The 27,824-nt window shown below is 35.3% G+C and overlaps 1 protein-coding gene across 2 annotated transcripts in view; it reads left to right on the top strand.

Moving 5' to 3' along the window:
• Positions 1–25,725, top strand: part of LOC136822618 (unconventional myosin-IXb-like) — a 32,373-nt gene extending 6,648 nt beyond the window's left edge. Inside the window, exons 17-40 of one of the 2 annotated variants that reach the window (XM_067078884.1) lie at positions 7,728–7,844; positions 8,383–8,463; positions 8,840–8,950; positions 9,508–9,786; positions 10,277–10,479; positions 10,698–10,751; positions 11,040–11,258; positions 13,224–13,849; positions 14,260–14,360; positions 14,872–14,997; positions 15,355–15,515; positions 15,980–16,001; positions 16,405–16,458; positions 16,633–16,732; positions 16,885–16,973; positions 17,723–17,813; positions 18,287–18,367; positions 20,025–20,153; positions 20,851–20,956; positions 21,342–21,473; positions 22,085–22,199; positions 22,674–22,771; positions 23,309–23,436; positions 24,340–24,580. In XM_067078884.1, coding sequence (XP_066934985.1) covers positions 7,728–7,844; positions 8,383–8,463; positions 8,840–8,950; positions 9,508–9,786; positions 10,277–10,479; positions 10,698–10,751; positions 11,040–11,258; positions 13,224–13,849; positions 14,260–14,360; positions 14,872–14,997; positions 15,355–15,515; positions 15,980–16,001; positions 16,405–16,458; positions 16,633–16,732; positions 16,885–16,973; positions 17,723–17,813; positions 18,287–18,367; positions 20,025–20,153; positions 20,851–20,956; positions 21,342–21,473; positions 22,085–22,199; positions 22,674–22,771; positions 23,309–23,436; positions 24,340–24,488 — 3,372 coding nt within the window. In that variant the 3' untranslated portion in view covers positions 24,489–24,580. Of the gene's footprint in view, positions 1–7,727; positions 7,845–8,382; positions 8,464–8,839; positions 8,951–9,507; positions 9,787–10,276; positions 10,480–10,697; positions 10,752–11,039; positions 11,259–13,223; positions 13,850–14,259; positions 14,361–14,871; positions 14,998–15,354; positions 15,516–15,979; positions 16,002–16,404; positions 16,459–16,632; positions 16,733–16,884; positions 16,974–17,722; positions 17,814–18,286; positions 18,368–20,024; positions 20,154–20,850; positions 20,957–21,341; positions 21,474–22,084; positions 22,200–22,673; positions 22,772–23,308; positions 23,437–24,339 lie in introns of both variants that reach the window. The other variant, XM_067078885.1, reaches the window with a different exon arrangement.
• Positions 25,726–27,824: the final 2,099 nt, after the last annotated feature.

Genomic DNA, 27,824 nt, shown 5'->3' with positions numbered 1-27,824 from the left:
CTTTCTATCTTTACAATGGAAGGCAATACTCTTCCTCGTAGATGTTTAACTTTCGTTCCAATCATAACATCTACTCCTCCTAGGCCAATACACATTCTTTTATAAGAAAGTAACAATTAAAAATAATCTTTGAACCCTTTTTGATTTTTTATCTTTAAGAGAATTAAACCTAAAAATGCTCTTATCTTCAGTATCCTGGGAGTATTTTGGCGTGAATTCTTACGGAATTGCATGTTCTAGAGTCCGCAATGCCCTAGAATATTCTCAAATCTTTGGGCTCGAAATTCTTGCTTTGTTCTTATGTATATGTATAATCCTTCTAGTCCATTTAAGCTTATGTCTTCTTAAAACACGAACGAGAAAAGCCCAATTTGAGAACGGTTTTTTAAACAGAACAGACGTTTTAAGACATCTTATCTATTCTTGTGTATCCGTTGCTTGAACATGTTCAGTGGGAGGGACTTCCTTCTCGACTCTAATTTCAAAACACTTTTGTGGTCACAGTCCTCTCTTTGCTCGTTCGTTGAGACTTTTTATGTTGTATGTGATTAATTGGTTTGTTGTGTTATTAGATGATTAAAAATGTCTAGTGAGAAAGTGTAATCACAGAGATGTATGTTTCTTTATGGAGGGAACTTTGGATTATCTTTACGTTGATTGACGAAATATATTTTTTTCATGTTATAATTTTCTCTTGCATCTTTTTTTTCACATATTCCCTAGTGGCAACCTGTGCTTCAAATTACTTTTTTTTTTCGGCAATTTGTTTTTAATTGCAGTCATCATGCTTAGTATAATATTCAGTTAATCTGTTTTTTATGATGCTCGTAAAAAAATAGAAGAGTTGAGTTATTTTGATTTGATTTGATGAAGATTTTTTCAACGTTAATTTACGTTTCAATCTGATTTTAATTCGTATGGAATCGGTCGAGTGAAAGTGACATTATGATAGAATTATATATTTGGGTCATTGATGGATGGTTAATTTTCAGTTTAGTTTGGCTGAAAGCTTCTGTTTTTTATCTTCAAATGTTTTGTTTTTTGTTATTACTTTCTTTTGGCAATGAGTAAGGGGTTAGAAATCAGAGGAAGTTGATAAATTAGAATATTACAATTTAAAACATTATACTTCAAGGATTTTAAAATTACATAACTTGTTTAGTATGGTATATGATGCAGTATATGATGATGGAAGAAAACTTTGTTTCAAAATTACGTTTGTGGTTGATAATCATTATAGATATTTTTTCGCAGGTTTTTTCGCAAGAGTGTTGTCTTCTTTCCTCTAAGCTCCCCTTTAAATTTTTCTCAAGTTGCGAACTTTAATTCATTTGTCGCTTTGTATAATTTTGTAAGAAGCTGTGAACGAGGAGTGTCCTGAAGTCTTTCAAATGAAAAAGGAAGACTGGAAAATAAATGTTCTTCATTTTTGAAAAAAATGTTATGTTACTATGAGTCAAGGATATCGGAGAGGATACTAGCGGCAACTTTTCATTTTTTCATTTGCCTTTTTTTAATGCTGTCAATACCATTCGATATCCCTATCTATTGTACGTTCATTTAAAGTGACATTTATCAGTCAATCTTTTATGTAATCAAAAAAAATGATCACGAAGTTATATCGTTAGTATCATTCTCTTAAACCGTGTATCGTAATAGCATTTTAGGTATCATCCTGCTATAATCTTTTTTTGTGTGTTTTCAGCATTATTTGGCGTAATTTCGCTTATATATAGTTGTTCGTTGTGTTTTTTTTCCAGTTAATTGATCTGACGTTCAAATGGATTTTAATTGAGATGCCAAGGAACGGTTTCGTTTCTTGGTTCCTCGTGCTTTATTAATGACAATCTGGTTTTGATCTCTTACTGGCGTGTTGTTTGGATGTCTTTTTCGTCTGTTGTTCTTCTCTTCAATTTTCTATGCCGTGGTATATCATTTCAGTTGACGCTCTCTAATTCCATTTCCATGGAGAATTGGATTTTCATCGAATATGTGAGAATATCAAAGAGTAGAGTCGTTTATTGATGTTTCGTGTTGACAGTGGCTTTCAATGTTATTATCGAATGGAACATATCGAGAAGTAGAATGAATAAAATTAAAGAGCGCTTATTGTAGTCAAGCTATTGCTATATTACGTTCATCCATGCTTTCTTGTGGCTTGGTATCTCTGTTTGCGTTTTTGAGCAACACGTTTAAATAAATAAACCGATGTAATTAATGTGACGGATGCAAACGGAACATCTAATTGGCTACTAAGGTGCAAGCGAAATAATCTTACGTTTGGCGTATTTCTTAACTTTGGGAAGACTAGTCTGCAACACATGCTTTTCTTTTAAAAGGTTGAATCAAAGTATACAGGCTATAGATACATAGTAGTTGACGACTAAATGTAAAAGAAAGTAGGCAATGACGAAGGTAGTTGGAATAGGAATCAGTATTGGAAAGCCTAGTCAGAAAACACAATTTTGTTATATAAAGGTTGAAAGTATGCAGGCTAGATGATAGTCGACAACTAAATGTAGTCAATAATTAGGAATCAGTATGTGTGTTTACACGTTGACAATAACTCAAGCCACTGTACATAGCAGATCTTTATTAGTGCATTGTAGTATTATATTAACGAGTTTATGTATTTGCAACTTTTGGGGGCGGTAAAGTGACTGAAGCGATTCGGAATAACTCACAGTTCTGACCCGCAAAATCGAGGATGGTAAAAAATGCTGAATTACCGTTGTCCTTAGTCTCCGTCACAGAAAAACGCTCATACTCGCTTTTGACCAATAAATATAACATAATCTGGTCAAGAAAAAGCAGATCATCAACATATCTTATGGATTTAAGAGTGGAACGAAGAATTCATTTTAACCACTGATCTTAAATGTAAATTCACCGTTTAAGAATGAAAACATCGAACATGAACACCTTCATCATCTAGAGTACCGTGATGATCTTGAGGAAGCAAAGTGTTAGGTCGCCCAACGCCCGAAAGATTTCCTTACAAATATCTTACAAAAATCTAGTAATCATAAGCCTGGATTTGCTTGATAGTACGTCTAATAAAACCTCTCCCATTGAAGTATAAGCCCGAAGGGCTAGAATCGAATCTCCTTGGTAAGGTTTGAAGCCAACAAATCCTACCAAAGTTGCCCGGCCTAGCGCGGCCCGCCTGATTTTTACACAAATGGCAGATTGAAACTAAAATTTACCACTAAATTTCGAAAAAAGTATCACTTGAAAACAAAAGAATTGCTAGATTCAATCCGTCGTCAAAGATATGGCGCATATTTTAAGGCTTCACTTTTTCTTGCCTGAGAAAGGTTAGAGATTCGATTCTAGCCATTCGGGCTTATACTTATGACCTCTCCATCCATCTTTAAAGATGTAATTTGCAGGTTATCTTGTTTTTCCTGCCCTCCTCGTCATAATCTGTTTTTTCATCAAAATCTCAACCATTTTAATCTGCATCTCCAATGCAAATAGATCAGACGTGTGCATTATCTTTTACTACCGTCTGCTCTTTTGTAAATGCAACTCTTACTTAAGTTCCTACTAATATGTTTTTGTTGAGATTTGTTTTTTGATGTTTGGATTTCTTAGCTGATATTCTTTCTTTGTGTTTTTTTGTATGATGTGTCTCCTTTTGTTTACGTAATTGTTTGGTTGGTTCCGTTTTGATTCAGTTTTGAACGCTCTATGGATGTCTATCTGATGGTTCTACAACTTGTGTCTCTATTCCTTAAACTTTTAAACAATATTGATCCAAAGTTTTATTCTTGTATCCTCTTGACCATTTGTGTATCAGTAGTTTTTAGTTTATTTTGTCAACTGTTTTTCTTCTTATTTTTGTTTGTCACTTTTTACATGTTGTTATAACGTTTTAAGAGAGTTTCGTCACTACACTGTCTGAACGAAAAAAATTGTATAGAAGAAGTAACAAGAATTACAACCCCGTCCCCTGCGTATTATCGGTTTTTTTATGCTTACTGGATAGCGCCAGATAATACTCTGGCATTGTCTGCTTTTTATCTGGCGTCCATCAGTAACGTAAATAAAGCCTGGGATACACGGAGATAAGGTTGCAAGTAAAGTATAATTCTGCATCATACGAGACGTTCTCTCGGAAATTTGAAATTGAACAGAAGTAGCAAAAAATTGTTTATTTCTCCTTTTCCAAAATTTGTTATTTTGCTCTCTACTTGAACTATGAGCCCACGGTAAGACGTCAAAACAGTGTTAGATAGATGTTCACAGGTGAATGTGTATAATACTATTATTCCTTCGAGGAATAGTATTTCAGTTATTGAACATACGTGAAAATTTCTTCGTTGAATTTGTTGTTTCAAGACATTCTGATTGACTCCAATGAAAAAATTATTCGTGTTTGGAAATTTTTTTTATTCGAGTTTCTGCAAAGAAAAAACAAAGGTTCGAGTAATAGAGAAAATGTTGTGTACATAGTGTGATACTACGGGAAATATTTTATTACTTTTCAAGGTTGACTGTTTTTTTTTGTGTGTATATTGGTCAGAGTTTATCAAATTGACGTGTGTCTTGGAAAAAGATCGATCAAATTTCTCAATCGATGTGCCAACTAACGAACGTTTTGTAATTTCAATTCATTTTATTATTCTCTTCCCTTTCGATCATGAATTCTGATGTTTTTGTCGACATGCGTGTTTGTGTGCGAATATGTGTGCATTGTTTAAGGTCACTTAAACGATAAGCTGTTTTGCTTTCGTGGAAAATATGGCCCGCTCATTCACGTTTATTTTAGGCAATTATGACCTGGCATGGGTCTGGTTTGAAATGTCTTTCTTTTTCAGTGCCGTAGCAACTGGGGGGGCAAGGGGGGGGGCTATGCCCCCCCCAATAATTTTTTCAAAAATAGTTATTTTGCAAAATGCAAAGTTTTTCTTTTTTAATTTGTCATAATTGTCTTTGAAGTGCATGTTATGAGTGCATTTTCAAGCAATCTAGAGCTCAAATTTTCAAAATTCCCCCCCTTGGGCCAAACCATGGTTCGCCCTCGCGGTGTCACTAAACTTCAGCCCCCTCAATATGAAAATGCTTCCTACGGCACTGTTTTTCTAGGAAAGACTTCTTTTTCGATGTATTTTGAAAGCTGGATTTAAGTAAAGGAAGTAAAGCTTCGGCACTTAGTCCCCCGTTTATTTATTATTTTATATTTTTTTAGAGTTTTCATTGCCTCTGTGTTTTAAGTAATCTCGGACCTTGTTATATTTTAATTATCATTAAGGAAAGCTAAATGAGTCAATTAACCAACTTGCTTTGTTTGTAAAGTTTTGATCTCTCTTTTATACTTTATTAATGATTTAGTGGCGTGGGAAAAGTTAGAAATTGAGTTGTAATGTTGTCGAGCTTTGATGATTTTGTTCACTGGACTTTGAAGGCTGTTTTTTTAGATTCTCGTCCTTTCTGTTTAGAATGAATTTCTCAATTATTTTACCTTCTGATCATAAACTACAATGTTTAGAAGGCTATGAAATAATAGAAATAAAATAATAGAATGGAAGAAATCAGCTCGAAAATGCAAATTAGTGATTGGAAAACAGACCTAACTACTGTCACTACTGTATTGTTCAGGTTGTAGAAAGTTGTATTAGATTAGGGATCTGCGAATCTCCTTCGTATTTGTGTGTCAGGAGTTTATTTTGCGCAACATTTACATTCAAAAATCTCTCAATTTTTTCCCTCATTACATTGTATTGTATCAGCTATAATTTATATGAAAAGTGAAATTTCATAAATAAACATTGTAAAAAAATGTAACCTCACATTGCTGTCATGAGACAAATCATCACAACGGTGGTGTATACAACACCAAAATCATCGACCATACAAACTACTTGTGGATGTGGAAACCCATCAGATACGGTAAGTGGCTACAATCTGTGACTAATATTGTGACAAGAATTTTCTTCCTCCTAGTATCAGTGTTGATGGGTGGAAAGGCTGCCACCATGCTCAGAAAAAGCTCACATCAACACTGATATTAGGGTGGAAGAGATTTTTCAAGAAATTGCCCTATATTTTGTCACTGATTGTAGATGCCAAAGTCTGCATCACTTCTCTTATGGGTACTATAGTGATGCACAGTCTCCATAACTCGAACACGCACGGGGGGAACACAAATTTGTTCGAGTTCAAGGAGTTATGGAGTAAGGTTTATAAGGGATTGCTAACTGAAAGGACGAGAAAAATTGTTCGAATTAAGGAGACATATAAGTTACAGAGGTTCAAGTTAAAGAGAAACTACTTTATCTTGATTTTTTTTGGATATCGGATCTGGTACAGCAGACAAGCCTTTAGCAGAATTTTACATGCGACTTATATGGATACTTTTTATGCTTTTTTACTTCATGCTTTTAAATTCCTTGGGTAGGTCTCTTATAGTTTTAAATGGTATACACTCTTTTTACACTCTTTTTTATAAGAAACAGTATAGTTTTTATGATGCTCGGCTGTTCTTATTTTTTTGCACTTTGAGCCTCAAATTGTTCTTATCCTGTTCTTATTAATAAGTCATCTTGCAGTATTTAATTGTAATTGAGGTACTTTACACCTACTTTTTACTACCCTTACTACGCTACGCTTTACTACGCTTACTTTGATGTGTTTCTGGCAAGGTTTTTACGATATTCCACCATACTTTACCGTTCAACATATACTTTGTGCATCATGCATACTTTTTACTCACATGTGACTAATGTGATGGGTAAAGACTTTGAGCACTGATGAAAACAATCCGTACTTAGTTCTTAGCTCATAAGCAGATTTCATTACAAATGCTAATTTCCCTCTATTCTTTCACAAAATACGGCTAATGTAATAACTTTCGTCTTAATTCAATGATTTACGTGTTTCAATTATCTCGCATTGAAATTAACGCATCTTATCGATGTTTAATTATCTTTCTTGTGAAAAGTTTTACGAGCATGGCTCATAATATGCGTATTTCCTTCAGGGGTGAGTTACGGAAAATCGGGCTTTGGGGTTTTCTATGGTCCTTGATGGTTTTTTAACTGATTTTCATCTTCTTTAACAATAAATGCTCTCATGGTACATATATGTTTGGGCCTTCATGAATTGCAATGTCATTTTAAAAAGTTTTGATAATATACTTATGGCACAGTCTACTTATTCATTTTTCAAGAACTCTTTCGATTCAAAATAGTATCACAGTTGTGAAATCTTGCGTAATAATGGTAAGACAACAGTAATTATTTTTAAAAAAATCTCACATTATTCTGTCTTTTAAAAAGATTTTCTGATTGACATTGTCAGCATTGCTACTTGATACCTTTTTAAGGCCCTTGTCACTCTATTTTATTTTTAATCTATTTCCAGTAAGTTTTTCGAGAGAGGCCAAGTTGTTGCTGTTTTTTAAAGATCCGCCCCAAAAATGAGTTGAAGTTTTTTTTCTTAAGATTGCCAAAGTTCTCATCAGGAATAGGGGAAGTAGCAATCCTCTTAATATAATGTAATTTTCTTACCAAATCGAAAAATGAACGGTCTTCAATCAAAAACAAAGGCTGGGATGGCTGGACTACGGATGACTAAAGTGAAGTGATCTCGATGATTGAAAAATATTTTTTGCTTGCAAAATGAAGGAGCCATGGTGCAACCCTGTTAAGAGTTTTTGTATTTTGAATTGAGAATTGAGAATTGAAAAAAAAATTAAAATCAACTAATCATTTTCTTTTCAGAGTCCCTCAAGGATGCGTTCTGGTTTGGAAGCACGCCGAACAATCTCCGGAGGGATGTCAGAATATGCACGAAGAGGTGGTCTAAAACAACCTCCGACTGTCGTTGCTCAATTTCAGGTATGGTTTTCTCTCACATTGTCTCCCCTTGTCATCCCATGTAGTAGTTGTAGTAAGGTTATAAATTTACTTGAAAATTATCATTATTGAAGAGACGTTACCTTTTGCTACCGTGGATCACCAAGTAGACGTCTTCTTCTATTTAAAAATCATCCTTAAATTTTTCTGCATATTCCTTCGAGCTCATTTGGTATTCTTTATAGCCTAATTAGAATACACGACGGATGTGATGTTGGTGTTGAGGGCGTTACTCTCCTTTTAGTTTAGAGAGTCTTTGTCCAACTTAGTCTACACAATATATTGGCGAACAACACTTGACAATATAATTTGAGGACTGTAATGTACGAAGTAAACGACAGGCTCTATTTTAAAGGGTATCTTTGTGTAAACAACCCCTCCCCCCTATATTGTTGAATTATTGCAAATAATCCAACAATATATTGCCGGCACAATTTACCAATATATTGTTTAACAATATATATTATGTTGTAGCCCTATAGACTATAATTTTATCATGAGAACGTTCTTTTGTTTCCAGTCTTCACTGATGGAGCTAATGGACGCGTTGAACCAGTCACATCCGTTCTTTGTACGTTGTATCAGGTCAAATGCCGTCAAGGTGAGTTGACGAATCTTATTCTGGTGCATTTACAACATTGGTTCCCAAACCGTTCCACGTGTCAATGCTCCTCTATTAAAATGAATTTGTTTGGTATCCTCTAATACAATCTTCAGCAAAATTCCTCTTTGATTCGAGATTGTGCTTACGATGAACGAATTTCTGACATAAGAAATAAATCTTTTGAGCAAAACCTTTTTCGTTAAAAAACTGAGAGAACTTTTAAATGAAAGATAACCCTGTACCATGGCCTGATGTTTTTTTTTTTAATTTACTACCTAAAGACATGTTTTAAGTACTCATTACTGAAGATGCTCACTGCCCCCACAACGTGGTAGCAATTGAACCAATTCTTATTATTAATTTTTTTTCATAGGCACCATTGAAATTCGAGGCGGAGTTAGTTTTACGGCAACTCCGTTATACGGGCATGTTGGAAACTGTGAAAATACGACAGGCTGGTTATCCTGTCCGTATATTCGTTAAGGTGAGTCAGAGTTTCGGTTGGAATTTTCACCTTTTAGGGTTTTAGGGTCTCTCTCGAAAACCATGAAAATCAAAAAACGGTCGCTCCGAGTGTCCCTTCTTTTACCCATTTTTCCCTGTGAGGGTCACTTTTTCGTTTAAATTTAATCTCTTTAAAAAGTAAGGGACCAAAGGTCTGACTTTTGCATACCCAACATTTTCATCCCTATACTCCTTCCTCGGGGTTTCTTCTCTAGGGCCATTCCGAAAAATTGTCAACCACGATTCTATGCCCGATTAAAAGGTGCATGGGTCATGGAGCTCCTAAGTCCCTACTGACGGTATCCAATCAAAAATGAGTGTGACGTAATGTACCCCTTACTCTGGAATGGCCGTCTATCGCTTGGAAAATTTTAAAGCGATTGCCCCTTTGAATTTTGATAATGGCGCTCTCATCCTGAACAAAAGTTGTGATCATTACCACCAGTGCTAGCTCTGTCACCACAGGTTTGAAATTTATGTCACGTTAAACTTAGTGTAAGAGTGTGTTAGCAACTATATCTGTTCATCTGTTTCCAGCAATTCGTAAACCAATTCCGTATACTCCTACGTGCAAAAGACCTCGACAGAATATCAGAAGACGAATTAACGCAAATGTTGACAGACCTTGGTTTAGACACGGACGAGTTCCAAGTGGGCGCCAACAAAGTTTTCATGCGCGAGTCACAATACCAACTACTACGTGACAAAATGCAACAAGCGGTTGACCGCGCGGCCACAACTATACAAGTGTGGTATCACAGGAGATACCTGCGGAAACTGAAAGAGCTGGAAATCTCTAGCGCCATTATTATACAGGTAATTTTCAAGGATTTCGCTTTATTATGATGTATGAGTAGAGAACGCATTTTCACGATTCGGGCTACTCTAAAGTCCAACGCAAGAAAAACCATGAAGCTTGTTAAATGTTAGGGAGCACCTCACCAAACGGGATGTTCCAACTCGTTTCTTGGTGAGTTCCACTTTGACGATTTTCTGAAAAACGAACCCTTTCAAGTGTCCTGGCGCAATTCGATTTTTCCCTACTGCAGGAACGAAGCTTAAAGTTGTCTCGCAAATCGAACGTTTGGAGCCCGTAAAAAAGTCGCAAAGTGGAATAGATGTTAATTGCGTAGAAAGAATGCGGGTGGTGTCTAGTATATGCTAGCCAAATGCGTCTTTTTGGTCTTCACAATAACAAGTTTTGATCTTCTCATATAATAGATGTATTCACCTTTCTGACACTGCAAATCTACTGAAACATTTCCATATAAACTATTTTATTCGCACCTTTTTCACAAATGTACAGAAATATTGGCGTGGTTTTGTGTGTCGACGTGAATACGTATATTACCAAGAGACGCGGCTACGTAACAGGTCCGCACGGCGTATTCAAAACTTTTGGAGAACTCACGAACAGACTGCAGCTCGGAAACCGAACAAGTTTAATCGATTTAAAAGGAACGTCATCAAATTGCAAAGCATATGGAGAGGCTACAAGTGCAGGAATGAGTAAGCTTTTTTCACTGGGAAACTTTCCTTGATTGATCAGATTCGGTACGGGTTTCATGTAACTCTTGTCTAGGCTGCTAGCATCCTTCTGATTCTAACAAAATCATACCATGATCTCCTACGAGAAATCATTTCCAATAAAAAAACTTTTACATACATACTTTTCTGATCCTTTTGGAATTACTAGTCATTAACTGTTCCTGATTATTCCTTTTTAGCTATCCTAAGTTACTAGCAGAACGTAAGGAAGCCGAAGAGACAAAAGCGATCAGGTACCCTAGCTATTTTAAGAGGAAATTTCTTCTTTATTTATTCTATTATGTCGTACCATGTTCAGCACATTCAACACCTCAACTGTACATAGCTTGTTTTCTTAACCAGCACTTTTCTTACCTTGCACCTAACTAAAAAAGAACCAGCAAACTTTCGTTGACAGTCTTGGTGCATATAACCCCAACCATACCATTTAATCTTTAAGTAGGAATCAATCGCATTTTGATAAATTAAAGACCATATTTTCCGAAAGCAAATTTCTTCAAAATTATCAAACTTACTTGCAGCGAAAAGTCTGATAAAAGTGATGAGACTCAACATCTTACTAAAGAACCCATCCAACAACCGCCACTACCGCCATCTCAAAGAAGAGATCCGCCCGACCTACCGCCCGGTCTACCCTTCGATTCCACCCACGCCCTTGAGGGTGGTGTTGTTGATCCACCGACTGTTACCATCACATGTGCTGTTGGCTCCCCTTACTCGCCTCATAGAAAAACCATTACGTAAGGGCCTCTCGTATTTGAACCCATAAAAAACATCTAAAATTTTGTTTACTAATTTTCATGCATGCTTCAATCATATAAATACATACAATTATACACATACTCATTGGGCTCTTCCAGAAAAAGTCCGTTCATTGGGGGTGGAGGATGAAGAATTGTCCAGGGGTATTGAAAAAAAGCCAAAAAATTGCAATGTCCAGGGGGGTAAATTCCAATGTCCAGGGGTAATTTTTTGTGTCCACGGGGTTGATTTGATGTTTGTCCAGGGGTTGATTTGATGTTTGTCCAGGGGTATAACCCGTGTCCAGGGGGTTAAAAATCAAAATGTCCAGGGGTAATTCATGAAAATAATAATATATCCTCCACCCCCCATGAACAGATTTTTTCTGGAAGAGCCCATTCTTAAGAAAGTCCAAAAAATTTAAAAACACGGATGATGGTACTTCCCGTTCCCATAACTATTTGGCTATAAGACGGTTTTCCATTGAGCTTAATTTCCTCTCGGGTTGAGTTTTTCTTGGACTGAATTTTCATCTAGTTAAATTGCTTAAAAAAGTCAGTTACAAGCCAATTTGTTATGATGTAACATCATCCGAGATAGTAAAGAGAACATATTCCGGCTTTTCACTAAGAAAGCAATACAAAAATGATTTGATATTGCAACGAATCAATTCGCCAAAGCATGATCGCATGTTATAAAACAACAACAAAAAAACACATTAATGGAATGAATTTAGCCACACACATACACATACATACAATCTACTAATGGTTAACATTCGATAATCAACAGCACGCTTCTCTTCACCCACCCTCTCCTATTTTCCAACATGGTGTTATCACAATAAGGCCTTTTCATAAATAATTTTGAGTGCAACCATTGCCTCATTTTAAAACCGTTACCAAGGGAATTAAATCCCTTGAGTTTTTAAGTTTTTCTTTTATAAATAGAGTAAATTTCTATGAAATTGAAAATTAATTTGAAAACGAGGTAAATGTTGCTCGTGACGTAATTTATGAAAAGGTCTATTATAGGCCATTTCACAGTCGCAAAGCGTAATGGGTAATCAGTACCACTGCGCGCTAATAACGACTTACTATTGGTCTAAAGTTTTGAAAAAAATTGAAGATTTTTGCGTCTAGCCAACGGGAAGCCGTAATGGAGGCGCAATCAGTCCTGATTACCCATGATCCATTTCGACTGTGAAATGGCCTATTCTCAGATCGATTGTGCTCATATTGGTTTCGGAACGTTTCGAATCAAGAAAACGAAGCAGCTTCGTTCCGAAGTTTATAGTGGAGCGAAACCGTTTTGATCTGTTTTGCTTTGTGACGTCTTCTTTTTTAACGTTTCCAATTTTGACGGTCACACTTTCGGAACCGTTTCGTTTCGGAACAATATGGAACCGCAACGTCTGAACATGGTCTCATATCGGCTTCCGTTATCAGAGCGTGGTGGTCCTGATTACCCATAATTCCTTTCGACCGTTAAATGGTCTATCGTGCTTGTAATGTAAGAAATTTTCAAGAATTAGATCATTCGCAAACTCCCGTGTGATTTGATGGGATTTAATTCTGCGAATTGAATTCATTCATTTTACGGAAATTAAATTTTCGAAACGTTGTAAAAGAAGAAATATAAGAATCTGATCGTCGTAGGAAGAGGGTTTGGTCAATTTTTCTGATCGCGAAAATTTCTCACATTAAAAAATTACTCGTTTACATTTTATTAATGTAACGGTTATACAGTTGACGCTCTCTAATTCGACGTTCTATTATTCGATATGGCCGAACATTCGATAATTTTGAAGAAACACTCATAAACGATGCTCTGCTTTTCGATACGCTCCCTTATTCAATGAAAATCCAATTCTTCTTAAAGATCGAATTAGAGAATGTCAACTTTAGTTCGATTATGGATTTTTAGAACTCCTTATATCCAAGTTTACCAACCTCTTATTCCAGGGAGAAGGCGGACAATATGATGGGTGATTTACTGAAAGATACAATGTTCAGCGATTCGCAAAAAGAACCTTCTACCGATGACGAATTGGAATCAGTTAAAAACGTTGGCGTTAAGCTAAAAGAAAATAAAGCGCCCGTAGAAGTGCCTTCTAAACCTCCCTCTCAACCGCCCGTCCAACCACCAGAAGTCAAAACCGGACGCTCTGACGGTCATTTATATGAAGAGATAGGAAATTTCGAATCTGTATTTAAAACGTCGGACATTGAAGCACCACCGGAGGAAAAGAAAGCAAATTTGGTGAAATTAAGACACAAAGACAGTAACGATGAAAGTCGACGGCAAAAATTCTATAGACGCTTATCGTTCACTCATAAAGACAAAAGTAAATCTAGTATACACTTAAGGAAGTCTAGAGAAGCCGAGGACTTTGAAATGATTACAGCGCCGACCAGTAGTGAACTTTTACAACCTGTCAATGTGGTTAAGAACACGACAACTGGCATTACGACGCCGGCGTCACATTCTAGTGGCCATCACCATGGGTCTTCGAATACACCAAAAGCAACGGGGCTTGCTGGGTTGTTTACACTCACGAGGAAAGGGTCGAGAAGAGATACTCCCAAAGGTAAGTTAATGGACAAGGCTGGAATGGGGGCTCATTTATATTGTCTGTATTTCATGTTTCGCCATTGTTCCTAGGGCCCCTTGTGACACGGAAATCGTGTATAAAACGCTAGATGGAGCTTCTAGCTTCCTAGCTGAAGAAAATAATGTGCCATCTATATAAGTAGAAAACAGCTCGATACCGGCCATTTGATCAATCAAGAGCATTCTCTCCCCTCCCCGTTCCAGCCATGTCAGAAATTCGTGAATGATAAATTGGGTGTTTTCAGTAAAAGATTCTTTTAGCGAATTGGACCACAGTGCTTGTTTCCTCTCGAAATGACGAAACCTCATTGGTTAAAAGGTACATCAAATGTTTTTTTTCGTTGTGAAGAATTCGCCACCTCATCAAACGCTACTCGTCTCTTTCAGACAAACGAAGTCACAGACGATCTTTGACAACGGCTGAAAATGATTACGTTGCTAATGGTGAAGTCGAGCTGGAAGCACTTAATGGATTCCTCATGAAAAAGGTATGTATGACACACTGGACACGACGAAAAACCTCAAAAAACCTCAAGAAAAACCTCATTCGAGTCTTTATTTCTCAAAATCGAAAGTTAGCTAAATTATGACTTCATAAAAGTGCAAATTATGACGTCACTTGACTCTAGCTCGATTTTTCAAAAAAGGATTTTCGAGTTAGCTAACTCTGTTTCTTTTTTCACGAAGCCTCGAGAAAAAAATATTCGAGTTAATTCTAACTTTAAAATTCTAATTTAAAATTTCTAATCCTTTTTTAAAAATGAAAAATTGAGTTAGAGTCGAGTGACGTCATAATTTAGCTAACTCGAAAATTGCTTAATCGAAGTTTTCTAACTCGAAGATTCCGGGCCTCCATTTTTGCTTACAGGTTTATTTGAAAATCAAGTCAATAAAAGTTACGGGCCACTGCGGCTGATTTATGACGTTATCAATGAATAAACGTTGACTTTATTTCAAACATTTACACTTGTATTCAACTGTAATCTTTATAAATTTTAGGTAGCAGATATGAACAAACCTGACCCTGAGAAGAAGAACGATTCGGGTGCTGACGTCACTTTCAAACACGCGTTACATAAATATCACGGAAATTTGTTATTCACGTGTGCTAACGCTTCTGTCAATGTAAGAGTTTTGAACTTGGAGTATATTTAAGTTTTTATCAACATGTGATTCGCTTGTCCCTTAAACAGTCAAATGTACTTTGTACTTAGGAGCTGAATTTGCCAATTTAATCTCAGTCAGTAAATCTATGATTTTTTTTAATTTTAAGTATTAAAAATCGCCACTGAAATTAAACGATCTAGAATCTTGAATAAATATTGTGGCAAGAATTCCCTCCCCCCCTAGTATCAATGTTTATGGTTGGAAAGGCTGCCACCATGCTCAGAAAAAGCTCACATCAACACTGATATTAGGGGGGAAATGGATTTTTCAAGAAAAGATTTCTTGATGCTTATACTATGTGATTCCCAATTTCAGCGCAAAGAAGAGATTCTACTGAAATTCAATGACTTGGTTCATGGCTTCCAAGAGACGCTCGAGCAAATCATCAACCAGGCGGATTCGGGTGTCTCTAAAGAATTTTCTGTCATGGGCGTCAACCTTTTCCGAGGAATTCTGGAAGAGTTCCAAAAGAACAAGTAAATTTTTTCAAGTGTAAAATTCGATCCTATTTGAATTTCCATACAACCTTTTCCATTATCGAGATAACTTGATTTAATCGGATTAATTTTCACGAATTTCTCGAATTTTTTGCCTTTTTTCTCACAAAAGTAAATCTCAAGACATCACGTGAAATTGCTGACTCGCAAAATTTAACCCACCCTAAATTGCATATTAGATTCTCGGTCAAGAATACACTGTCTGTTTTGTATTTTTTACGAAAAATTGCTCCAGAAATTTTTGTAATTGCTATAGTTCGTGAAAATAAATCCAGAAAACTTCGCGAAAATTGAACATCCATTTCGTTTTGAGATCTAACTGACCGAGAAGTTTTTAATTTGGATCAAAAGAAATTTTTATGGAGTAAACCCCTTTAAATTATTTCACAGGTAGAAACTACTTCATGATTTTCTGATTTTAATTTTCTTTTGTTGTTTTTTAGGGATAAACTGGTCGTGAAGACGGTATGTACTATGTTTCACTCAACACGTTTTTTTATAAGAACAAACTATATAAGAACATCTAGATTTGGATTTAATAACATTTGAAGGATTCATGGACTCTTAAAATACTCAAATTTTTTAGAAAATGGCACAAAATACTCACAAAATGGTGAAACGAAGAACATTTTAAGAACATTTTAAGGCTTAAAACTGAAATGTTAAGAACATACGAAAGCTTCAAAAATTTTGGACGTTTTTATTATGTTCTAAATCAAAAAATGTACTCTATCTTCTTTATTGAAAACTACTGGATTGACCATATTTTCAAAATTGTTTTGATCAATTTTTAAATCGTTTTCATGTCTCATGGAAGATGGAAAACATGCGCTGACAGAGATAAATCTTATTTCTTTATTTTTCTCAGAGGTCGAATATAAAACATGTAAAGAAAAAACGAAGGAAAACGGCTGAATTTTACGTAAGTTATGTTATCTATCTGGTTGTATCATCTTCCTTGCTACGTCGCCGGGGCTATACTCCCCAACCCAGCAAAAAAAAATTATTGATACCTAATCCGATCGAATGGAAATTGATTGAAATTCAATTTAACATAAATCTTTTAATTTGTATTTTTTATGTTGTTTTTTTTCAGGAGCACAAAGGACACGTTTATACATTTCAAAATTTCAACATACGCACTTACTGCGAATATTGCAATTCCTACATCTACGATAAAGGCTTGGTTTGCCAAGGTAAAAAGTGTATAAATTCCTTGAAAATAATATTTTTACGAAAAAATGGTCCCATGAGAAAAGCATGTTTTGGTATACTTTCTATTATTGAATGGTGGCAACTGGGATTTTTATTATATTATTCTTTTATTCCTTTTTCTTGTAACTTTTAGCTTGCGCGTTCACTTGTCATAAAAAGTGTCATAGTAAATACCCAAAGACCTGTAAAGGGAGGCGACCTTCACTTTGTGGCCCTTCAACGGTAAGCGTTTTGCAGTGTTGCAACTTTTCCGTCTGTAGACGGATATCCGTCCAGTTGAGATACAAATATATCATTTCCCTCTTGCCAGTAAGAGGGTTTTGGTTCAAATGACCATCTAATCCTAAGGTTTCCGTCCATATTCACAAAACCTAGTTGCAACACTGATTTTGAGTAATCTTTTTCTTGCTAGAATGTCTCAATGTTCTTTCGGGTGCCTAATAAACTGGGGGGGGGGTTCAAAATAAAAGGGTGGAGTAAAGATTTTTTCAAATTTGAATAAACGGAGGATCTTAATTGCCGGAGTGTAATAATTACTTATATTGTACTTCTGAAAGCCCTAAAATTGGGGTATAATATAAATATAGGCTAGAATCAGGTTGATCAGAGCAAAATAAGAGACCTTTTGTTAGCCTTGTGAGCTAACAAAGTGTTGTTCTTGGCGTGCGATAAATCTAAGATTTGTGTATACGGTTTTAATAATGATGCCTAATGTGTTTTGATATCCGCTAACATAGCTAAATATTTCAAAAATTAAAAAACGGGGGGTCCTAATAAGGTCTACGGAGGGGTGGAATAAAATCGAAAAAATATTAGGCATCTGAGAATATCTGTATTTAAGAATGGTTTCCAATCTAACATACCACTCTTCGTTACTTTCCCACCAAACTTAAATCTTTGATACTCTGAAGAAATCATATTTTTGTACTTTACAATTTCATTTATTATTATACTTATTTTACATTCTTTAGCTATTTGGAACGCCCATGTCAGAATTGACTAGTCCAAATAATCCTATACCAGAAACTGTCATAAAACTCATGATCGAAATCGAAAAAAGAGGTATGAAATAAAACTTTTATTATGGGCTTTATATATTTCCAATTCGTGATATGCACCACTGCAATGTCTTCTGACATTACGTCATGGAACCAATAGCTCATTGGTTGGAAGTGACGTAAAAGCAGTCAATACGTCACTTTCAACCAATCAGCTACTGGGTGGAACGGAAGACATTGCAATGGTGCGTATCATGAATAAGAAGTTACAGTCAACTCTCACTAATTCGGACTTGTCCAGGAGATCTAATTTGTTCGAATTACAGAAAGATTCGAACTATGGAGAGGTTTTTTTTTTAATCTCCTGCTGATGGTAACCGAAAGTTATATCGAATTATCGAAAGATTCGAGAAAAGAAGTTTGAATAAGCGACATTTCTCTGCATCACCAGTACACTGTCGATTCGTTTCACAATTTTCACGGGAGTCAAATCACAATGTTCATTCAACCTATTGTTTTTTCTACCCATTCATTTAGGTCTATACACGTTAGGAATATACAGAAAACCTGGACCACAAGCAGCAATCAATAATTTGAAAAGCGTCCTGACGTCTACCGGTAAGTGCAAACATTTATAAAAAACCCCGGTCCGGAAAGCTTTTGTTTCTTTCTATTGGTAACAGTTAAGAGCTTTCGTACGTCATAGCTTTGCATATTTTTAATCACGTGACTTGAAAATAAACTAGTCTCAAAAGTCGAATATGACAACGTGGTCAAAAAGTATGCAAATTGCAACTTGTCTTTTATCGGACAACAGAAAACTTGACGATAAAGTTGAAACAATTTACCAGATCCTGTTTTTTACAATGACTTTCGTTCGGACTTCATTAAATAGCTTGTAATCAGAAGTACCTAAGACAAAAATATTAGACTAGAGTATACTTCTGACTGGAATTGGCTTTGCGTTTATTTTTGATGACGCTGTAGCCATGTGTTTATCAATCCTTACGTCAAAATCCGTGTATGAGATGGGGGAGAGGGGATTGAGTTCGAGTTTAACAGGGTAAAATGATATGAAAAAGTCTGAAGTCGTCACATGAACAGACATGCTACGTTCAAATCAACCCTTGTTAACTAAAACCCAATCCTCTCGTAAGATGTTTCACGTGTACAGTAGAGTCTTCATAACTCGCATGTCTCCTCAACTCGAACAAATTTTCTGGTCTCTTCAGTTGATAATGCCTAATAAACAAATCTCAATTACTCGAAACTTCCATACCGTAAATCACCGATTAAGCGCCCCGCTTGAATTATCGCCCCGCTCGAATAAGCGCCCCCCATTTAGTTAAAATAATTTTATAAGCGCCCCGCTCGAATAAGCGCCCCCCTTTGAATAAGCGCCCCCCTCCAGGGAGGGGCACTTATTCGAATTGGTGGCATAGGCTAATTTCCGGGATAAGAATTTCTCTTCAGATGATTAACAGTCGAAAAAAATTAACTTGTTATTGAAGAAGATGAAGACGAGGACAAAGATATTGTTATTGATTGAATAAGATATTGTCTTAAAAAGAAAAAAACGATTAAGAATAAAATGATAGAAATTGTCAATTGGATTTTTCTTTTATTCATCCTTTTTTGAAGTTAAGTTTAAGCAGATTCCGAATTTGTTGATATACGAATTTCTGAAATAAAAAAATAAGCGCCCCGCTTGAATAAGTGCCCCGCTTGAATAAGCGCCTCCCTCAGAGCCTGAAAAATTAAACAAGCGCCCGGGTGCTTAATCGGTGATTTACGCTAATCCGAATAAATTTCTGTTTCCCGTGCGTGTTCGAGATATGGAGACTCCACTGTATTAAGCTCTAACGTCTAAATCTGCATGAAAAGGCTCAACATCCCAGGGTAGAATGATATCCAAACGCCTGAATTCGTCACAGGAACACAATATTGACGTTCGATCAACCCTTGTTAACTAACACCTTCAAACCTAGTGTCTTAGGTGTTTTAAACTTTTAAAGGTCTTATTTTTACATAAGTGTTCCCGTTTCATATCAGACACATGTAACATATAAGGGCAGTATCTGCATTTTGTTATATTATGCTGATATAAACAAAAAAATGTTTTTCCTTTCCTCTTTCTGACCAATCTTGCTCCACATCCGTGTCAATTCAATATAAAAAAGCTTGTAAATTAAAATTGACGAGTAAGCATACTATATCACTCTTATTCAAAAACAAAACCTTTAGAATCTATTGTTTATTCTCATTACAACTGTAGAAGCGGAAGAATTAATCTTGGAAGATGAGAAACCACACACGTTAGCGTCAATACTGAAGTTGTTTTTCCGTCAACTACCTCAACCGATTATACCTTTCAATTACTACGATGACTTCATACGATCTACAGGTAACTACGTTCTCTTTCGTTTGGTGTTCCATAATTTATATGAGATATGAGATATGAGATATGACATGTACTTAACTTTCATAAAGATTAAAGAAAAGTTTTATTTCTTTTCAATACTCGGAGTTGCCTGCTTACCCCGGGGGGGGGGCACGCGATTTCGAAAATTTTGCCGCGCAAAATCTGCTTTTCAAAATCGTACCCTTACAATGCAGTTCAATATGGCTAAAAAGATACCCTGTCAGTGCATTTCCTCTTGATTTACCCATCCCCTATAGTGTACTGTATTTCTCAGCTGTAAATTTGTGTGAAAAAAGAAGCTTGGGAAATTTTCTGTTTTAAATAAAAACTGAGAAAAATATTCTTGTCAGCTGTAATTATCATACAATAGAAACTTTTTCAAACAAACGAGAAGTAAAAATTTTTTTCTTTATCAAATTATTTTGATTTTGTTTTAAAATTCTACCCTTGCAGTGCAATCTCACAGGAACACACACTTACAGTGCATTCTGGATGCTGAAAACCCAACCCTTAAGCGCGGCACATGACGTAGGCCAGATCATATGAGTGTCCCCCCGGGCTGCTTACGCACTCATCAGTTGATTAGAAACTTACTTTACTCTCCATAGTTTGCTTGATGATTTGAATTGGGTGTTCATTCATAAGCGATGAACTTTTTATTCATTTTTCATTTTTTTAGACTTGGAAAACAAGAAAGAAATTCATTCCACGCTCTACGAACTGATTCAACATTTACCAAAAGAGAATAAATTATTATTAGAAAGACTTATCGTACATTTAGGAAGGTGAGAAGGATATAAGTTCTCATTTTTTTGGAAAATAGATCCCAAATTTCGGCATTTTTCATAAAGATATAAAAAATGGGCTTATCTGTTTGTTGTTATCTTTTTTCCGTCTAAGAAGAAAATACTTAATCACTGATTTTGATGTTCATGGTGAAATATCATTGTATTCATTTCTATCTTTCGAAAGTAGTCTTCGGCTGGAATTTCAAATGGTCGAAAACAATTCCAACGTTTATTTCATAAAATCTTTTTTCTATAGACTGGGACCCAGAATGTTTACATTGAGGCCAAACACTTTTAGTTTTAGAGTTTGTAACGAAAATAAGTACTACTCAATCCTCAATGATTTTAATTATTTGAACACTGGATTCTTTTTTCCTTTCAGAGTAACTTCATTAGTGGAGCACAACAAAATGTCACCCAACGCCCTAGCTATCGTTTGGGCGCCTTGTTTATTGAGGGCGTCGGAGGATGCAGATCCTTTAGAATCATTAGCTCAGTTGCCAAAACAAACAAAGTAAGAATATCTTAGGTTTTGCATCAGAAATTCCTACATAACCAAATATATGCAGTACTTTGACACAAAACTTTCAGCTCTCTTGCCGTCTATCGACTTAACATTTAAAATTAAGGTTCTATAATATTATCTACTCGTTTTTGGAACCACCCACTCATCCTACAGGTTTAGAATACCTTCCTAAAATATTTTTTTTTCTTCATTGTAATGAGGCCCCCAGCGGACCTTCAATTCACGCAATCACGCAATTTTTTTTCGAAATTCACGCATTCACGCAAATTTTCCTCGAGTTTCACGCAATAATCCGATTTTTCAGAAATCGGAAAGTATTTTGTGAAAAATCGGGGAAACATTGGAAAATCGAGAAAACTGCACATAATTGGTGGAAAAAAGGGAAAATTCACGTATTCACGCACAAAATAGCCCAGATTCACGCATTCACGCAATCGAAAAGTACATTTTCACGTTCACGCAAGTTTTTTTAATTCACGCATTCACGCTTTTTTTTTTTAATTTTCACGCATTCACGCAACCAAAAATGCCCATTCACGCAATCACGCAAACCGCGGGGCCTCTGTAATATCAATCTAGTACCGGTCTCCTTTTTTTAGATGTGTAGAGATTTTGATTGAATTCCAAGTGAAATCACGGAAAGATATGCTGAATGATATACAAGCTTTGTACAGGGCTGAAAGTACAGCAGGAGAGAAGCTGGACGACATCATTGTAAGTATTATCGATGAATTTGTACTTTAATGGTTTAAATTTTGCGGATTTCTCGGATTTGGGTGTCATCCGCCAAATTAAGGCCGATTGGAAATTTGGAAAGATTGAAATATCTTAAATTAAAACTTCAAAATGTCAAGTGAGCTCCTTTTTGAATGTTTACTGGCATCTTAGGAGCGCTAATAAAGCGAATTTCAACAACCAACATGCATGATTTGGCCGTAAAAGGCAAACAAAATCGTGAAGATATTGTCTCTCAATCGTGCCACCGGCGAAATTAAGTCCCCGCGGATGAGCTCAATCGCGAAATCTAATCCCTGTGAAACTTTATTCCATTTAAATATGCGTTTATAAATCTTCTGACTTCCACATCAAAACAAACACTGCCTCGATTTTTTCAACAAACCTATGTCGATACATAATTTCGGTATATAATTTAAAATCAAGTGAGAACTTTAATTTGCTTTTCTTCAGCAATCGGAAGAAACAGATGGCGATCCCGAGAAGAATAAAGAAAATGACGAAATGAAAGAAATCTTGAAAGCTCAAATACAAAACATGAGCACAGAAAGGTAAGAGTGCGTGCAATTCAACTCAATTCTAGAGCAAACATTCAATGGACCAACCCCTAATGGTCGATTCATACTTAAAAGAAAAAAACGTACCATCTTCATGATGTTACTCGCTATTATAACTCACTCTGAGGGCATTGTAGTGTATTTGACGTCAATTTTGCTGGCATAAATGATAGCTAACCGGGCTAAATACAATTTCAGATTTTGCTTTCTAAAGTCAATATTTTGTTTTGAAAAGTAGAAAAAAGCATTCATCTTAATTGTCCATAGAATGGACCCTTTATTGTTAAGTATGCCCTCTTCTTCGACTAAGACATAAATATCACTGGCGGGCCATAAATGAACAATCGCGGGCATAGCGTTATTGGTATATTTAAGGTTGGTTTGTATAATAAGAGAAGGATTTTAAAACAACAAATGTATTTTTTGAGAACGATAGTTTACTTAGCCTGACCAAAGCCGCTGACATCTCTTAAAATATAGGCAAATGTTGAAAGCTAACTTTGTGATATATTTTGCTTTTATTTCCGCCAGGGAGAGGATCACAAATAACATGGCCGCCATTTCACCGCCCAAGACACGCTCTTTAGATTCTGTCGATGATCTAACGGATATGGACTATCATTTAAGAGATAGTTTTGAAGTACTGCATTTCCCTGAAGGTATGTGCTGATGCTCTGATTTCAGTATTTTGTATTTTAGCTTATTGGCTCTTTTTACGTCGCCCCTTATTAGCATGATTATTCCGTCATTGGTGTAATAACGGCTGATGTAAGAGATCGGTATTGAATTAGGGCCGGGTTAAAATGGAAAAAATTTAGCTTTGGTGTAATAAATGCCGCCAATTATGGGGACGATGAGGTATGTAATTAACGCCATTAACCTTGTTTTTCGGTCAAATTTTTTGGATGAAATTGTTACCTTATTGGTATATATTTTCGCGTGTTACAAATTTTCGCGGGTACTTAATTTCGCGAGTTTTTTGGTCAATTTTCGCGAAATTTAATACTGTTTAAATTTTTCAAAATTACAAAATCGCGAAATTAAATACACGCGAAAAATTCTTTCTTAGTAATTTGTTAGTATTTTTACATCAAAAACGTTGTGTTTCAAGCAAAATCATTCTTTTTCTTGCTTTATATTCCGAATCGCGAAATTTAATACACGCGAAAATTTTCCAGAAGTCTGCAATCGCGAAATTTAATACACGCGAAGCACGTTTTTTCGAAAAAATTTTGCGATTCGCGAAAATTTGTAACACGCGAAAATATATACCAATAAGGTAGTCTAGTATGCTATGCGACATAGTCAGATAAAGTAAGAAATAGGAGAAAGAACAACAAATTGATATTATTCCTTAACAATAATGGTATAATACATACAATACCTATATTTCTGTATTACACGATTGATTTACATTGATTTCTCTACCACTTTTAATGAACGAATTTGTTCTGATATTGTTAGCTCGTTTGTGTAAAGCTTCAATTACTTTTTCAAGTTGATGATTTATCATATATACTTATTGATTAATTTCGATTTTCTCTGTTTTTTTTTTCTATTAGATGGTGACCATATTTCTGTTACACGACAATCTAGCGTTATGGACATTTCAAACGAAACACCGTCGACGCCGACGTCAACAGAAAAACGACACGTCGACGGCAATTCGTCATCATTTGAAGATTTGTCGTGTGTTGGTACGTCAAAGTAATCTCCTGCTAAAACGTAACTTTAATTTTTCTAAAGGATCTTCTACTCATTTGTCTGTCTTTCTTATATTTTTTCAAACAATGTGTTCTTTTTTTAAAAAGATAATTTAAATTATTTTAGAAATTCTTCTAGTTTACCCTTTCTCTTCTTTTTCGGTCCTTGTTGAATTCGAGTCGAGTCATCCAAAAAATAAAGCTTTGTTACGTCCATTGAGGCACTAGCTGACTTTTTTAAAGAAATATTTCAAATTTTTTGTCTTTTGACTTTTTTCCAGGGTTTCATCGGGCTCATCTACGGGGTTGGAATAGAAAATAATAGGGATATAAAATATTTTTTAACATTTTAAAAAGACATGGCTTTTATTACAAACTTCGTTAGTGAATTTTTAAAAATCAATTTTTTTTTTCATTTTTTTTTTTCAAAGTCAGTCAGAAAGATGTTTTTTATATTGTGAAACAGAAATGATCAAATAATGAAGCTACATTGTAAAGAAATCAAAAAGAAAGCAAAGGTTGACTAAATGAATACACGTGTTTCTATGTAAGAATAATGAAAGTTTGAGGCCAAATCATCCTCTCAGGACCTGATTAGTCATCCTATCTATACTCGATTTAGAAGAATATTTTTTGAAGAATTTTTAATGATTCAATTTAATAATTTAATGATAATAGCAACAGTAAATAAATGTTTTTTTGTTATTATTGTTATTTTTAACAGTTTTTTTTTTGCTACAAAATCGAAATCAATCTTCTGCCTGTGTACGAAATTTCTGAAAGCTCAATACTCTGAATTCACAGTCTGTGCCGTCATAATGAGTGAAACTTTTTCAAATTGAATTTGAGTTTTTATTTTTCTTGTAAAATATAAATGAATGTCATGAAAAAGGGTTTTAAAGAGGTACACTTATGGTAGATCTAGAATGTGTTAATATAAAAGATTTTAATTCCAAAATACCTAGATGATTTTCAAAACCAAACCCACTTACTTTATGAAAAAATAATTATCTACACACCTTTTTTTTCCTTTGTACATAGCTCAATTTTCATGAGGTTGTTTGTTTTTTGAAACTATAAAGAAAGCGCTCAGTGGGTTTTTATGCGCGATAATAGATAGTCAGTAGGGAAGGCTAGTTCGTGCAGAATGTTACGCTTATACACGCGTCTGTTCTCTTTAATAGGGACATACGAAACTTATCAGAAATTTGTTTTATAAAGAAATACATTTATTAAATACAATAATTTATAACCACTTTACAATTTACTTTTTGTGTACTTTTTGCTAATTTTCAACGAGATTGAAAATAGCAAAATCAAGATTTAACTTTATAGGTTACGCTGAAAATACTTTGATAAGACCACCCTAAATCAGCTAAAAAAGGTCAAATTTGACTGTCTGTATCCACAGGTTAAATGATCACAGTAAAATCGCATGTAAAATTAATAAATTGAGCCAAGCAAAATTTTGTAGGGTGCTTTTACAGAGAAAATTTTGCAAAACTAGAGTATTTCGCAACTATTTTGGAAGTTAAGTACCATTCAATGTCGTTCCTTTTTGCAATGTCATTATATTAGGCAAAATTATACCGTATTTATTTCCAAGGAACATCTCCTTAAAGCCAAGAATGGAACGGTCAGGTATTGCAAATCAGGTCAAAAGTCTATATAATGTAAAATATCGGTCGATTTTTAACGTTTTCGAGCACCTTCTGAAAGTTACTTTTTTATTCAATTGAGCATAACTTATTTTAATATAATAAATCGAATTTAATGAATGATAATATGATATTTCCATATACATTTTAGTAAATATATGACTTTTCTATACTTCCAAAGTTTAAGAAATATCATGTTTCATGATATTTCCAAATTTGAAATTCATTGAAATATACTTCCAAAAGTTGGAAATATTTTCAAATGAAAATATGATGTTTCAGTCATCTATAATAATCCTAAACTTTGGAAGTATAGAAAAGTCATATTTCAATATTTACAAGCATATGGAATATCATTTTATCAATATATTTCCAGGATTGGAAATCTCTTCTTTTGCCCAGTGAGCACTATCAGAATAAAAAAGCGAACTAAAGTCACTGTGTCCCGGTATACTGGGTATTTGCGAGTTGATAGTTTCTGAGCCAAAATCGGAAATCGATATCCTTTGACTTGAGAGAGAAATTTTCTTACATTTTTGCGAAGCGAATTTATGAGCGAAGCAGTTTTGCTATATTGTGCACATACCTTTAACTTCTATCCCAAGCGAAAATTTGCTATAAAATTTGCTATATAAATCACATCTTCAAACCGATGATTTTATCAAAATGACCTTGAATGGTTTGGCTTGAAGCCACGAAAATTTTCTCGGTTTCGTAGCTAGGACTGCGAAAAATGCCGTTTTAAAATGGTGTACCCTAGCAGTGAACAGCAAAAAAATTACCGGAAGCCGAAACACGGACTTAAAATCTGAAGTTGATCAAATTGCCGCGCGGGCGGCACGCATCTAAACAGTGGTTCTTCGGTTTTAAATGTTTATTTTGCTGTTAAATGGAAAAATTTGTTTGAAAGATGACGGAAAGGATCTTCATCATTCCTTGACTTTTAAAAGTAACCATCAAGTATCAAATAAGATCAATAAATGAGAAGTTTTTGCTGGTCGCGCGGGCGGGAAAAGTGCTCTTTTAAAAGTGAACTAAACTTACTTTGCAAAACCAAGTGGATATTCAATGATAAACGGAGGTAATCAAATTTGTCGAATTTGTCAAGAAAACAAATCAAAACTGACCAAGATCCAACAACAAGCCATCTTTACAGATTTTTGCTTTTGTTTACTTTTGATGATTTCGAACAGACGGAGACGATTCGAATCAAAATTTTCGAACGTTCGACGAATATCGTTCGATCGTTCGATTTTTAAGGCACCATTTACATTAGAAGAACTAGAATGAAAGAAAGATCGTTGCGCGGGGGCGCGGGGGGTGGCGGGAGTTGTGCCGCCGAGGTTTGTGTGGTGTGTTTGGGGTATTATAAGGCTTAAGACCCTGTCTCTTCTTTTGGGGTTTTATCAGAGTGTCTATTATTTTGCTAGCAACTTGCGATGCGAATTGAGGTGGAGTCTGGATCGCTTCGCAACCCTTATACAATACGGCTAGTTGAGACACTTTGACTTTGAGAGAATTTCTCCAAGATTTATAAGATGCAACATAAAAAAATATGAGAGGGAGGGAACAGGAACACCTCTAACGGCAACATTAAAGCGGTAATTCCGCAATATTTCCGCAATATTTTCTTGATTTGCTTGTCCGGAAATCAATAATGGTAGGCAAAGTGGCGTTAAAATAAAA

Source organism: Clytia hemisphaerica, unplaced genomic scaffold (genome assembly GCF_902728285.1).
Source record: "Clytia hemisphaerica strain Z4C2 unplaced genomic scaffold, Clytia hemisphaerica genome assembly, whole genome shotgun sequence".
NCBI classification, from domain to species: domain Eukaryota; kingdom Metazoa; phylum Cnidaria; class Hydrozoa; order Leptothecata; family Clytiidae; genus Clytia; species Clytia hemisphaerica.
This window is presented reverse-complemented; position numbering and strand designations above follow the sequence as displayed.